This window comes from Morus notabilis, unplaced genomic scaffold (genome assembly GCF_000414095.1).
Source record: "Morus notabilis unplaced genomic scaffold, ASM41409v2 Scaffold751, whole genome shotgun sequence".
NCBI lineage: Eukaryota > Viridiplantae > Streptophyta > Magnoliopsida > Rosales > Moraceae > Morus > Morus notabilis.
This window is the reverse complement of record NW_010366875.1, coordinates 41,289-56,804: the sequence shown is the minus strand read 5'-3', so window position 1 is coordinate 56,804 and position 15,516 is coordinate 41,289. Positions and strand designations below refer to the sequence as shown.

General features: G+C 36.6%; 3 protein-coding genes across 3 annotated transcripts; 1 reads left to right on the top strand and 2 right to left on the bottom strand.

Annotated features, from left to right (window-relative positions):
- Window positions 1-1,250: 1,250 nt before the first annotated feature.
- On the bottom strand, window positions 1,251-3,311 carry LOC112094120. Its single transcript, XM_024174248.1, has one exon. The coding sequence runs from the start codon at window positions 3,309-3,311 to the stop codon at window positions 1,251-1,253; it is 2,061 nt and encodes a 686-aa protein (XP_024030016.1).
- Window positions 3,312-5,680: 2,369 nt separating this feature from the next.
- LOC21398654 (probable envelope ADP,ATP carrier protein, chloroplastic) lies at window positions 5,681-10,569 on the bottom strand. The gene is made up of 10 exons (XM_024174257.1): window positions 10,119-10,569; window positions 8,993-9,049; window positions 7,968-8,030; window positions 7,811-7,867; window positions 7,644-7,727; window positions 7,386-7,454; window positions 7,051-7,163; window positions 6,780-6,949; window positions 6,317-6,395; window positions 5,681-6,111 (listed from the first exon to the last, which is right to left on the bottom strand). Exons 1-10 carry the CDS (start codon window positions 10,491-10,493, stop codon window positions 5,997-5,999), a joined length of 1,182 nt encoding a protein of 393 aa, XP_024030025.1. The 5' UTR covers window positions 10,494-10,569; the 3' UTR covers window positions 5,681-5,996.
- A 1,730-nt stretch (window positions 10,570-12,299) lies between these two features.
- LOC21398653 (60S ribosomal protein L27) lies at window positions 12,300-14,520 on the top strand. Its single transcript, XM_024174247.1, has 3 exons — window positions 12,300-12,305; window positions 12,941-13,075; window positions 14,395-14,520. Exons 1-3 carry the CDS (start codon window positions 12,300-12,302, stop codon window positions 14,518-14,520), a joined length of 267 nt encoding a protein of 88 aa, XP_024030015.1.
- The last annotated feature ends 996 nt before the right edge of the window (window positions 14,521-15,516 follow it).

Sequence of the window (15,516 nt, the reverse complement as noted above, 5' to 3'; positions counted from 1 at the left end):
CATCTCAAATTCACTATTCGTCATCCTCTCTCTTCTAAATCATGGAGGTTGTGCAGAGCCGGGTCCATGCTAGGCAGGTAAAGGTCCATGCTAAGGCCTTATTTTTTCCAAAAAATAGGCCTATATTTTAGCCACTATCATATTTTAAAAATTAAATTCCATTCCTTTCATACAAAAAATTCCACTTTTAAGAAGGCCCCAAATTTTTTAAAAAAAGTTAGGCCTAATCACTATCATATTTTAAAAATGAAATTTGTTATTTATTATAGTCCTCTCCTTTTTTTTTTTTTTGACAATTTTCATCTCCTTATTTACTGGAAAGCTTCTTTTTTTTTTTTCCCCTCTCTCTCTTTAAGTTTCCGGGCTGTTAGTGAGATTTTTAGGAATTGGGAGTATCCCAACATATGTATTTGTATTAAGGAAAAACATTAAAGAAAAAAGAAACTGAAGAGACTTATAGAAAAAAGAAAAAAGAAAAAAATTATAAAAAAAAAAAAAAACTCAATCGTCACTCTACTCCCCTTTCCTGTTCTTACGTTTTATCTTTGTCTAAAAAAATTAAAAAAAAATACAGCTATTCTTCTTCACATGGTATCTCTTCAATCTCAAAACAAAAATCTTTTCTTTAAGATCTTCACAAGGTTACAATTGCTACTATGTATCTTCTCAATAAATCTCTAGGTTAAATATCTTTCTTACTCATTTCTTCTTTACTCGCTAAGTATTACTTTTTTATATAATGTTATATTAGCTATTTTATTTTTTATTTTTGTTGTTTTGTGTTGGTTTGTTTTTTAAACATATCTAAGTTAAGAATAACCATGTCTAATAAAAAATATGCATCGGGGTATGATCGAGAGAAAAAAAAGAGAAGAATAGAAAGTTTGATTAAATCCCAAAAAGGAGCTCTAAATAAAAGAGGTTTTTTTTTTCTTATTTCAAAGTAAAATGTTTAATTAAAAAAGCTTTTTATTTGAAAAAAATGATAAGCTCACCGACAATCGCAATCGCAGAACAATTAGAATGTAATTATACAAGAATTATGCACACAAACTCAATCTTACTCTTGAATGCTATTATTAATGGCGGAAATGTACAAAATCTAGGGATTGAAAATGAGAATATGTATAGGGGTGTTCGAGTGACCCCTTGCACTCCCTAACAACTTGTCTAAGAAGTTTATAAGAAAATGATCGAATGCCTCTCCTAGCCTTGACTACACTTATTTATAGAATTCTTATATTCAGTAACTAACTCCCCTTAACAAACAATCTAACTTCCCCCGAAAATGGCCAGCTCAGCCACTGAACATGCCAGCTCATCTTCTCCCCGAGTAATAACACCGCACCCACGCCAAATCCAGAAGCATTCGTTTCTAGCACAAAAGGTCTTGTGAAGTCAGGAAGAGCTAGAACCGGCACAAAAGACATAGCACTTTTTAAGCAAGCAAAAGCCCTTTCCGCATCCTCCGTCCAATGAAAACCATCCTTCCGGAGTAAATTTGTCAAAGGTCCCGCTATTTGACTATACCTAGCAACAAACTTTCTGTAATACCCTGTCAACCCCCAAAACCCGCATAAATCACGCAGCGTAGTCGAAAAGGGCCAATTCAACATCGCGTCAATCTTGGTTTGGTCGGCTGACACGCCCTTACTCGAGACAATGTGTCCCAAGTATTCCAATGACTGCTGGCCAAAATTGCACTTCTTCGCATTAGCGAAAAGATTGTGCTGCTGTAAAACCGCCAACACTTGGTCCAAATGATGTATATGTTCCTCCAATGTCCGGCTATAGACAAGTATGTCATCAAAGAAAACTAAGACAAACTTACGGATGAATGCTCGCAACACCTCATTCATAAGTGATTGGAACGTTGCGGGAGCATTTGTGAGCCCAAATGGCATCACTAAGAACTCATAATGTCCCTCATGTGTGCGAAAAGCGGTTTTTGGTCCATCCTCTGGTTTGACTCTAATTTGATGGTAACCTGACTTAAGGTCTATCTTGGAAAAAATGGTCGCTTCATGAAGCTCGTCGAGTAGTTCGTCAATGATAGGAATAGGAAAACGATCTGGCACCGTCTCCTTATTTAAAGCTCGATAGTCCACGCAAAAGCGCCAACTCCCGTCTTTCTTTTTGACCAAAAGCACGGGGCTGGAATATGGACTCACACTAGGTCGAATAATCCCTGCAGCCAACATTTTCCCGACTAATTTCTCAATCTCTTCCTTTTTAATCAGAGAAGTTCCTATTTTAAGCACGATCGCATGATCCTTCGCGCGCTCCGGAGGCAATTCGGCGGGCATTTCAAAAACTAATGCTCTCCGGTCAAGCACCCCTGTTAATTCTTCAGGTATTTTGCAATGACTTTCTAAGGTACCCAATTCCACGTGGTTCCATTCAAGCCAAATCCTCTGCCCTTCTTTGTTAAAAGCCTTCTGCAAAGCTTTTAAGGACACTGAGGTCCTATTCATTCCAGGGTCTCCTTTCAATGTCACTTGTCGGTTTCCCACCATGAATTTCATAGTCAAACTTCTCCAATTCACCGTCATAACCCCTAAGGTCTCTAGCCACTGAATTCCCAGAATTATGTCTGAACTTCCTAGCTCTAGGGGCAGAAAATCCTCCACTATCTCTATATCTTGCAGGGAAACCACAATTCCCCTGCAAACGCCCTCCCCTTTAACCGATAATCCAGTCCCCATGACCACCCCGTAATCACCGATTTTATCCACCGTTAACTCCATTTTTCTCACCAAATCGACAGAAATGAAATTATACGTGGCACCACTATCTATTAAAACTGTTACCTCTTTTCCCCGCAGCACTCCTTTAAGTTTCATGGTCTTTGGTGAGGTGAGTCCAACCACCGAGTTAAGGGACAGCTCCACCACTTCTTCATCATCCCCAGGCTCTGCTCCTTCTTCTTGTTCCTCTGCAACCTCTTCTTTTTCAAGCACAAGGAGCACTTGCAATTCTCGGTTGGGACAACGGTGCCTAAAAGAGTACTTTCCGTCGCATCGGTAACACAACCCTTTCTCTTTTTTTGTTCGTATCTCTGCATCGGTGAGCCTTCGATACGGCGCCGCCCCACCGTTCGAAACTGCGGCCTTCTCAGAATTTCCAGAAGGTCGCCCTATCGCCACAGAGTTGTTTGTCGTTCTGGATCCTCCACCAAACGTCACTCCATTCCTTAGCCTAGGCCCTTGAGAACCCGAGCCAATCTTATTCCAGGAATTAAATGAAGCCATTTGGGCCTTGGGCCCGCGTACCAGCTGATTACGCTCTTCTACCCGTTGGGCGAAGTCCATGATTCGGCACTAACCATTTGGTTTCAACATTCGAATCTCCACCCTTACTTCAGGTCTTAGACCATTCACAAAGGCACTCTCCAGCACTTGCTCCGGGATCTCTGCTAGCGGCGTTGCCAACGTCTCGAACTGCCGGCGATACTCCCTCACCGTAGTCTCTTGGTGCAAAGACAAGAACTTTTCACAGAGAGTCCCCTCCTGTGTCGAACGAAATCGCTCTAACACCATCTGTTTTAGCTCCATCCAATCCCGGATCGCTCGTCTCCGATCTTCCCACTAGAACTAGTCAAGAGCTTTTCCTTCCAAGCTCACCACCACCATATCCAGTTTCTCTCTCTCCGAGAGTCTATTCATGGCAAAATACCGTTCTGCCCTAAATATCCAGCCATCTGGATTATCACCATCGAACACCGGCAACTCCACTCGTTGAGTACGAAATTCCGAACGAAATCCCCCTTCTCGCCAGTCGGCCGGTCGGCCATCAGTTTCCACCGTCGGCGCCGTCTGTTCCGCCAGAATTCCATTATCTGTTTCTGGTGACTCTCGATGTTCAGAATCTCGCTGCTTCAACAACTCATCCATTCTAATCAGCAATAACTCGAGCCCTTGCTCCAACCGCGGTATTTTTCCAAGATCCTCACGCATGGATTCTACTTCCTTCAACAACTCTTCTTACTTACCTCTGTTCTCTCCTTATCGCGATCATCCGTCCTCTTCGTCATCCCGGGAAAGAGCTCTGATACCAATTGATAAGCTCACTGACAATCGCAGAACAACTAGAATGTAATTACACAAGAATTATGCACACAAACTCAATCTTACTCTTGAATGCTATTATTAATGGCGGAAATGTACAAAATCTAGGGATTGAAAATGGGAATAGGTATGGGGGTGTTCGAGTGACCCCTTGCACTCCCTAACAACTTGTCTAAGAAGTTTATGAGAAAATGATCGAATGCCTCTCCTAGCCTTGACTACACTTATTTATAGTATTCTTATATTCAGTAACTAACTCCCCTTAACAAACAATCTAACTTCCCCCAGAAATGGCCAACTCAGCCACTGAACATTCCAGCTCATCTTCTCCCCGAGTAATACTTTGCTGACTCGTATCCCCACTGCCAGTCCTTGCACCAGCCACATTTCTCTCTCTAACCTTCCTCCGCACGTAAGTAAAACGTACCGGAGGCTTATCAAAAAACCCTTTTAGAAACTTCGCTTAAGGCTCCAAAACTAGTTGAGCCGGCCCTGAGGTTGTGCCTAGAAGCTCGGGAGCAATTGCAATCATGGTCATATTAATGTTTACGTTAAGTATTTAGGAAGTCCTTGCATGTTTGAGGTGCCAAAAGGAGCAAAGTCATTGCATTGCATTATACAAAGCTACGCGACCTGATAGACAATTCTTGCTAAGTTGGTCGCTATGCTACCTAATTTTGATCAAACGGGTTGCTACCAACAAGTTGCTCATCATAATCTTGGAGTCCTCGTTAGGGACCTCTTTGTCTTCTTGATGATCTCAAATCCAATGGCTTGACTTCAATTTCGCGTGTTGATCGAAGTTGCTACTACGTTAGCTAATTCATCTTTCTAGTGACCAACCTAGACAAATGGTACAGCGACCACCCTTAAACACACTGATTAGTGGTTAGTATAGCGACAACTTGAGGTTGTAGGGCCGCTCGCCTTTTGAGTTTGTGGGTCGCTCACTGCACGAGTAGCCTTTGAGGCTGTTGAGCTGCTCGAATAGCAAGCAATTTGAGGTCGTGCGCTGCTCACCATGCAAGTCATCTTGGAGGTTTGAGGGCGAGACTTAAGAGGCCGAGGACTTCTTGTTGGCTTGGTGCCTCATTCGACCTTACCAACTTCTTATTATATGAGGTCTTTAATAACTTCATACCCTCCATAAAATGCTCGAGTTTCTTCTACACATACATGAAAAAAAAAAAAAAATTTTACCGATAGAATACAGACCAGATTAAAAAAATGAAAATTTAGCCAAATTAATGCCCTATCAAAAATTTAATCAGGAAAATTAGTTGGTAAGGTATCAAAAATTTAATATACCAAGTAGAACTCAGATTCTAAACACCGGGTCTTTATAGTTCTGTTAAAAGCCTACCAGATCGCTGGTTGTATTGGTCAACCAATCAAGAATGGGATGAACAGTTCCAAAAGAAACGTTCATCCATACGCAAATACATTTTTTTCTTCTATCCAGGATGGAAAAATTGCTTTTGGAATTTCCAGATACTAATGGAACACATTTTCATAAAAACAATCCAAATGCTCCAATGCCTTTCACAACTGTTGGATATCTCATATCTTGCATGTTTTAGCTTCATCAGCATGCACAAGAAACGGAATTGCCACGGGAAAACTATCAAGTGAAGAACTTTTAACTACCACGATTAATTTTCTTACATTAACAAAACTTCCTCGGAAAAAAAAATAAAATAAAAAAATAATACAAACTCTAGCTATTTGGGTACAAGGTGGAAGACAAATTCCACAAAAAGAATTAGCAACCTAACCAAATCAATACACAACATGGCCCAAGACAAGGATTCACTAGGCAACCAAAAATTTTCATCGCTAGTCCTACACTAGACACTCAAGTGGAACCCGAGCTCCGCCAGAAAAATTGGGTAAAACAAATTGGTAAAATGAAGCCAAAGTTCAGATCATTCAACCGCTAGCACTTTGATGCTGTTTGTCGCGATTTTCCTCCATAATTTTTTGTATCTCTTTTTCACTGGCCACAATTAGACGTTTGACAAAATCATAGGTGGTAAGCCTAATGCTGCAATGGAAAAAATGGAGTGGATAATCAGATAATGAAAGCATAGGAGCTGCAGCATTAGCAGAAATCCACACATTGTAGTAAACTAATGATAAGAGGGGGAAAAAAATGCCGTGAAGATAAAATGCGGAAAAAGTCTTTGACAAGAACAAAGCCATCGACACTACATAAGTTGAAGGAAAACGAAACACAAAAGATGTAAAACCTGCTATTAGGTAGAGTTTTCAAAGCATTGGGCAAAAAACCTCGATATAAGCCTATCCATCCATCTCGAGCCACAATTCCTGTATGACCAAGACCAAGACAGACACAAGTTATATTAACTACTGACTTCTTAGCAAGAAAAGTTCTGGAACTCTTAACGCCAAAACTTCTATTTGTTCTATTAAGTAACACCTTAAGGAAACACACTGATTCGACTGTACACTCACCAACATTGAGTTGATTCAAAGAAGTAAAAAGTTTAAAATCACACATGCAATTTCTGAAATAAACTACATTTGGGAAAGAGAGAGAGAGAGAGAGAGAGAGAGAGAGAGAGAGGTTCAATCACAGTTTTCCTACAAAGTCACAAGGAGACCATCATAGACAGGTTTAGTAACATGGTAAAATATGAGGCTTGTATTCCAAGATAAATAAATAAATGGCAATTAGTGCCTAAAACTTGCCTGTAAAGGCATCTAAAACAGTCTTGTAAGGTGTGCCCTTCATTTGCATCTGTCTTCTCACAGTATCCAAAGGATAACATGTGAGCGTGGCAAGAGAAGCTGACACCAATGCTGTTACAAGAGAAGCTTCAGCTTTCTTTTGAAAGTTCTCTGGCAGAGCTTTCTTCACCCTGTCATCAACATAACACAACAGTATATGCCAACTTATATTATGTTTTTTTTTTTTTTTTTATTTCAATATAAAAGGGAAAGTAAGTGTAAGTATACTCACAAGTCGAAAACACAAAAGTTGACAGCAATATATGGAGCAATTCCAATTAGAGAAGGCCCTAGACCATAGTAAAAAGCTGCTACTCCTTCCTCTCTTAGCATGTTCAATGCAATCTGAAAAGAGGCCATCAGAATTCATCCTCTTTTCTTTTATTTTATTTTCTTTATTTTATTTTATTTTTCTTTTTCTCTTTTTTTTTTTTTTTTTTTTTTTTTTTTTTTTTTTTTTTTTTTTTTTTTTTTTTTTTTTTTTTTTTGTTGCTAAAACCATCAGAATTCATCCTTATATGGACTATGGAGAGGTCATCTTGTAATTATAATGTCTGTAAATCATACCTCAGACATGGTTCGATATCCTGGTTCAACTGCTAGGCGTAACCTCAGAACATCTAATGGGTACGTTATCTACAAACGGACAAACAACAGTGAATACTTTAGGCATGTATCACAGGTAGAATGATGTACAAAGTGACGGTATCTAAACACAAAAAGAAACTTGTTCCCAAGTAAAGCATGGGCACGTTCCCCCGGAACCAAATAGGAAATAAAAGTCATTTGACTAATAATTTTGGATCCCATTGCAATAGTACTCACAAAAGTGGATGTCATGCCCGCACAAGCACCTGCCGCAAGCCTTCCAATTACAGAGAGCTCTCCATCTTCCCCCCTAAATAACTTCTGTAGACTCAAAAGTTTATGTAATTTAATTGCAGATGCATATAATTCGTACTGAGATTTTCTTGAATGTGGTTGAAAATTACCTTGTAGGTTTCATAGGCAAAAAGTTGGACGGCACTATAAGGTATGATCCGTATCACCTGGACAATTCAAAAGAAATTCTTAAAAATTGATGTAGCTGAAAACCATAATCAACATTACCTGGCAAAATAAAATTTGAAATTGTCAATGGAAATTGACCTGAGGGAGGTTGCCTTTCCAGTACCCTTTTATACCCTCTTCCTTCCCTATCATTGTTATAGCCTGCAGGGAACACACTGTTATTTGACAAGAAGAGGTGAACCAAGAGGACAGTGTCAACTACAGATGTCAAGGAAGATGTTTTCTATCCATACATACTTAGCGTCCATGTAAATCGAGAAATAAGGAATTAAATATTGGCAAAACTAACAAACATAAAGAACATAAGCAAACTACTTAATTTTTAAGCAAGGGATTATAGTTAATCTTCTCTCTCCTCAATTGTTATCATCTTCAGAATCTTCCACTATGGCACTGCCTAAGCATATACTTATTTTCAATTTGACATATGATAAAGCCAAGGACATGAACGTCAATGGGCACTAATCCACTATGAACCTCTCATATTAAAGAATTCCGCAACATTGCAGTCTTTTCGGCAAAAGACAAATAGATGAATCAGCAAGAAAGTCTCAAATTACTTTCCCCACCAGGATAAAGTTGAAACACTCAATGGAACACAATATTAAAAAACAATAGAAGCATCACGCTACCATGTAGAAGGATGATGCAAGGAGTACAAATATAACATAAACTCTTTTCAAGAAAAATGGCTCAAACATTTATAGGGATCTCAACTTTTGATACCAACTCCCGTGCCAATGAGTTGTCATCTTTTTTCACTGGTAGATGCAATCATTCAACATTAATTGAACTGACAAGTTTTTGAACACCTACCAATAAATAAGTGACAAACTCACATGCCATGTAGGTTGGTATTAAAAAGCTGAGATTGGAGTCACGTCCCCAACATTATTCTTATTTCACTCATTTTGCTTATCCTAATTATCAGTTTTCCAATGAAATCATGAAATATTGTACAGTAATAAAAATAACGATAAGATCACTCGGAATAATTTATGTCTAAGGTATAGATGATGATAAAAGCTAGTACTGTCATGGAAAGCTTGATTGTAGGACAAATTTATACAAATCAAGGCCAGAAGAAAAGAAGCATAACATACCTCAATGAAACCAATCGCCTTCTTAGCACTTTCTTGTCCAACTCGTACCCCATGAGTCTGCAAAACAGATCAACTTATCTATTCAATTTATTGCTAAGCAATTTCCAAGCCATACTCATTGCTTAACATTGGCAAAACCAAGCAAATTTGAGAATACTCAGCAAAATCACAGTGCATTAGCACCTTCGCTAAAAGACTTAACTATAAGGGAAGACGTATTATTCAGTTGATCTGGCCTATCACATCGTTATGCAGTAATCCACAATACAATGGTACATCTACCAAAATTTTAAACCTCATGAGATGTTTTATGAATTACCCATTTTGTTTTGATGAATAAGAATTTAGAAATCTTCACATCTTGTACAAACAACACAAGCACATAAAAGGAGATGGATACAGTGAAAGTGGAATACAAGGAAAGGAAAAACATCAGTACCAAGAAGGTCCAACAGATTTGTATTCATATTGAAAACAATAAAAATAAAGATAACAAAAGGAAAAGGAAACGAGTCATGTTTACGTGTAATGTTGATCCCGCATTACATACATGGAACAGGTAGAAATAAAACAGCACCAAGATGGCCTGATTCCCAAGCAAATCTAATCCAATAAAGTTCACATTAGAGTGACAAAACAATACTTATTTCCCAATGATATCTAATTCAAGATTCTGAAAGTGTATTAAAGAAAAATGAAAACAGTGCACATCCAAGATAGTTCAAGGATATCTAATATAAATCAAAATCAGAAATGAAGAACATAACAATCAATATCAACACTTTCGCCCAGACGTTGGTACCCAAGAGAATACAAGAAACATGAAATTCAAATCGCAGGTTTTTACGTGTAATCCGGCCATAATTAGGAAATCAGAAATCATTATTCATTTAACTTAGCAATAATGAAAGTCAAAAGTTGAATTTCGAAATCCACAAAATTCATCAGTGTCGTTTTCATCGTACATATTCAGAAAACCAAATTACGCCCCGCATTTTCTCAGAATCCAAAAGGAAACTCAACAGAAGCACCATGCGCACCAAAATTTCAAAATCGAAACATAAAATTCCGAAATGATACACCGTAGGCAAAAGAATTGAACAAATACGATAAATCAAACGAAAACCTGCATAAGGAGCTTGATGCGGTCGAGCGGAGCCGTGACGGTCTTAGCGGCGGCACCGGCAATCGCTCCGGCGGCGAATAGCGCGGCGTCCTTGGGCACCAAAGCGAGTATCGCCAACGGATGCTTCACGAGCTGAGCCGGCGAGGGCGCGAACTCCTTCTGTTCTCCCTTTTCCACCACCGAAACGCACGCGAAATTACAGGCTCTTCGACTGCCACTGCCACGGCCTCTCCCACCACCATGGAAACCGAGCTGCGTGTTCTTCCTCCAGGGCGGTTCGTGGTCCGTCGTCTCGAACGGAGTGCAAGAAGAGGATGCCTTCAGGCTAGGGATATTCCGCCATGAAAGCACGGGTTTGGAGGTCTCTTCGGTCATAACTGGGAAATTGGAGGTGCGAGGAAAGAGATAAGGAAAGGAGGGAGAGGCAGTTGGAGAGAGAGAGAGAGGGAAAGGAGGGAGTGGCAGTTGGAGAGAGAAAGAGAGAGAGAGAGAGAGAGAGAGAGAGAGAGAGAGAGGGCACAGAGTGCGAACAGCACTTCGTAAGTCTCTGTGTGTGGGCGGGTATTATATATGAATAGAAATATCACGTTCCAAATTGCCATTTCCTTTTGAATCCGTTTTAGATTAGTTTTTTTTTTTTTTAGGAATAAATAAATGGGAAGTTACAATAACTTGTAGATATTTTTTTATTAAGTTAGTTAATAGCGGTGAATTTTAAATTTATCAAATTTAATTGATGATCAAACTTATTAAACTAAGTTTTGGGTGCGTCTATTTACACACTTTATTACTTTTCACATACTTCTTTTTAATATTACTAGTTTTATAATGTATTTTACGTGTATTATCATGTTAAAAATACCTAAAGAGTTTATTATTTATTAAATAATGAGATATTCATTTATATAACTATTTAAAGATTTTTAAATTTATTTTAAAAGATAATATATGTAAAGATAATAATTAATAAAAAAAATTAAATTGAGACACATTTAAAAAATATATATATTTTAACTAACCAAAAATAAATTAAGAACACATACGAAAAAATTACTCTTATAAAAATAAAATAAGCAACAATATATTTTTTAAAAATATAAAAAAATCAAAAATGTAAACAAATTCATAAAAAACATAAAGATAATAAAGTTAAAAAAAGAATAAAATAAGGGGAGCAACTGCCACTTAAAAAATAACTAAAACTTTTTTATTATGTATTGTTAGATTAGGGTAAAACACCCATTAATAAAATTACTTTTATTAACTTGCGGGAGAATCCTACCTCTATAGAACTACCTGCACTAGCTGGCTGGCACGACAATTGGAGACAAATCAACTGTGGAGGCAATATTTTCCGATTTGGAAATATAAAAGACCCGTTTAGTTCGTTAATTTGAATTTTTAATTTGAATTCAGATATAACTTTATATGAGAGTTTTTTATTATAGTAAAAAAAATTAGATATGACTGTTTTAAATGGCTTTTTATTATAATAAAACTAGAATTTTAAATTCGAATCGATAAAATGAATGAGGCAAAAAAAATTTCGTTCTTTTACTCAAAAATTGTGTTGCAGCCTCAATATCAAGTAGCGAAGTTAATGAGGTAAAAAAAAAAAAAAAAGAAGTTGATCAGTTGAAGAAATGTGCTTTGAATGTGCCAAATACATAATCACATTTAAGCATTTAGGAGCTACCTATTAGTTAAATTTTTTCTGGTGTTGAAGAACAAAATTGACATAAAAAAAAAAGAAAAGGAAAAGTTTGATTGGTGGGTGGATAAAAAAGGTAAAAAAGAAAAAAACTACAATTTAGTTTTAGGTATTTTTTTTAAAATTTTTAAAATGGGTGTAACAAGTAGAGTAAGATGTTGGGAATAGTGTCTTAAAAGTATGAGATGTGATAAGATATTTAATAAAAGAGTTCATTTATTATTTAATGTGCATATATTTATTAATATTTTATGAATATCAATGAAAATTTCATGATTATTTATGTGACCTTAAACATTGTATATAAGTATTATATATGAGAGGATAATGTTTAAGAATAATAATCAAAACGATGTTCGTAATGAATTTAATTAAAGTTCAAAATCTTTAATTAAAACATTATTAATACATGTCATTCTCATTTAGAATAGAACGGTGTTATCCGCATTGTTAATATGACGAGATATTGAATGAGGGTATTTCGCATGATGAGATGATGTGGAACAAAGGCACAGAAACAATATGAATTTCTAATAATTTCTGTTAAGTATAGAAATTCTAATTGAGTCTACTGATGGTCATATATAGAATGATCTTAATCATGAGTTCTTAACAGACTCATATTTATGGATTTGTGTCTTTTGATTTACTCGGTACGAATTCTGAGATCCTGAATCTTATTCATTGTATTTTGGAGACATGATGAAGTATGTGGCCGGGAATGTTATTACACGAGATGGAATCCATTACTTCTTGAGAAAGAAGTAAATAAATAATTCTCTTGAGGGTTGATTCGGTACTTGGACTAGTAGGAGCTTTGATTCATAAATGTGTTTTATGAATCACTGTCCATTAGAGATTCAATGGTACTCAATGATAAAGATGTAATTAGAGAGGTTAACGGATTTTATCTAGCTCTAATTATGAATTATTTATGGAGGATTGATCTACATGCAGTGACTATATCAAATTGACACTTCACGGTTTTGAAGTAATTTATGTATATAATTTTGAGAGTGCAGTTTCAAGTTTAATTAATTATTAATTTTATTAGAGCTCGGGATTATAGGTTCATTAGTCCCCGCGTCGTTATAGTAATTCTACAAAAAAGTACCCGAGCAAGGTCATCCCCAAGGACTCAGCCAAGAAGATGGTGAAGAAGTCGCACATGAAGGCTTTCGTCAAGCTCGTCAACTACCAGCACCTCATGCCGACTCGCTACACCCTCGACGTTGACCTCAAGGACGTCGTCATCTCTACAGGCTATGTGTTCACACTTGCAGGAGGAGCTATGAGCTGGATTTCGAAACTGCAGTCAGTTATAGCATTATCTACAACAGAAGTAGAATACATGACGACTACATAAGCTTACAAGGAAGTAATTTGGACTAAAAGGTTATTGGAAGAGCTTGGGCACAAAGAAGAGAAGATTATTTTGTTTTGTGACAACCAGAGCGCCTTTCACATTGCAAGGAATCCAACCTTTCATTCCAAGACGAAGCACACAAGAGTTCAATTTCACTTTGTTCGTGAAGTAGTGGAAGAAGGAAGTGTGGATATGTAAAAGATTCACACAAAAGAGAACCTAGAATATGCGTTGACTAAGCCATTAAATACCCACAAGTTCAAATGGTGTAGATTCTCACGTGGTCAAGCAGAAACGTAAGCAAAATAATAGTGACAAGGTAGAAAGGATGGTGTAGAGACATGATTGACTCTCAATCAAATCTTCAAGTGGGTGTAAGCGTTGCCTAATAAGTCAAATGCAGCCATAACTTTTGAAGGAAATAAGAAAAAAAAAGGAGAGAGAAAGGAGAAGCCAGCACCAAATTCGGTGCTGACATTGATAGAAGAGCTAGTTCTCAAGAGAGCTCAGCTATAAATAAAACTCACCCCTTTCTCAGTTTCGCATCACATTCTCACCATTCAGAGAGAATTCCCATAGTGTAAAAGAAATTTAGGATGCGTTTGAAACTCGTTTCAAAATGATTTTATTTTTTGTATAAAAATTGAAATGAAAACGTTTTCAATCTCAAACAGAAATCATTTTTGAAAATGCGTTTAGTAGTTTTATCATGAGATTTTTTTCAGTATAAAAAAAATCCATTAATGTCTCTCTCTCTATTCGAGAGAGGAGAAAATGAAAACAAAAAATGAAAAATGACTAAAAGATGTTTTTCATTTATCTCTCATTTTACACTAAATTAAAAAATCGTTTTCATTTCCCTTTTTTTGTCTTTAATTGTGACAAACGCCGTTTTGGAATCGTTTTCATTTTTTTTTCTCAAAAAACGTGAAAAACAAAAACAAGAACAATTCCAAACACGACATTAGTTTATCCAGTTTTTCTTCTTTTGTGAGGTGTTTCTCCTATTTACGTGAAAGAATGGTTCATATTGTTCTCTTCGTGTAATTTAGAGAGAATGTTGTAACTTTTATTTTTCATAGTGAAAACTTTCTACACTTGTCCTGTGATTTTTACCCTTCTCCTTTGAGGATTTTTCACATAAAATATTATGTGTCCATATTATCTTAATTTTTACTCATTTCTTATTTTACTGACAGATTTGCCAACACTCCACTCTCCAGTCCAAGGATAAGGTCACTGCCTTGAAGGAGACCAAAAAGTGCCTCGAGGAGAGGTTCAAGACTGACAAGAACATGTGGTTCTTCACCAAGCTCAGGTTTTGAGCTCTCCGATGAACGATCTGCAGTTGTTTTCAGAAGTTTTTTTTTTTTTAGATTTGTTCATTTGCACCCAAACTCAAAAAAAAAAAAAATTTGAACTTAAGTTACAACTTTATTCAAGTTCATGTTCTTTTGTAAAATTTGAGTTTGAACTTGAGTTTGAACTTGAATTTGAGACTAAAATCTGAGTTCAAATTCCCATTTAAACTAAAGTTTCTAAACTCAAATTCAAGTTAATGAACAATATTTTTTTTTAAAAAACGCCATAATGTTTTCGTTTTAATTCTGATTGAAATGATTTTTTTTCTATGCGTTCACAATAAATAGACGAATAAAACTCACCCATATACCCTATTAAAATTTTTTATCACTATTGATTTTTTATTAAAATATTATTTAAATTTAAATTTAAATTTTGACCCACTTAAATAGATTCTCAATTCAAATCTTAACTCAAAATGTACACATCTAAATACAAACACAAATTAAAATTTCAACTCAAATTATATTCAAATTAACATATGAACCCAAATCACCTGAACTTAAAAAATGCAAATGAATACTTATTAATGGCCTAATTAGTGGTTTTGTGGAGACATTTTGTGGTTGTGTTGCATTTTCGTTGTAACACTTGATTGAAACCTCTTCTCTCTCGTAAGAACTCAGACCTTTTTTTTTTGTTAGCTCAACATAAAAACTCAGACCTTATCTATGGGTGTGGTCAGTTTCCATTTCAAACACAAGAACCCAATCATCATCAACACAACAAAATCATCAAATTCAAATTCAATCCCACAAAAACATACGTGTATACAAGCAATTCAATCCGAGCTATCCAAAACCCTAAGATTAGAATCCCCATTTTTCAAACCCAAAGCCCAATCAGAGCACCCTCTCGAGTCGGACCAAAACGAAGACGTAACAGAGAGATTCATGACTTGGGTTGCGAGAGGGCGCAAAGGGGCAAATGTGAGTTGGGGCTGCAGTGATGCCTGGGTT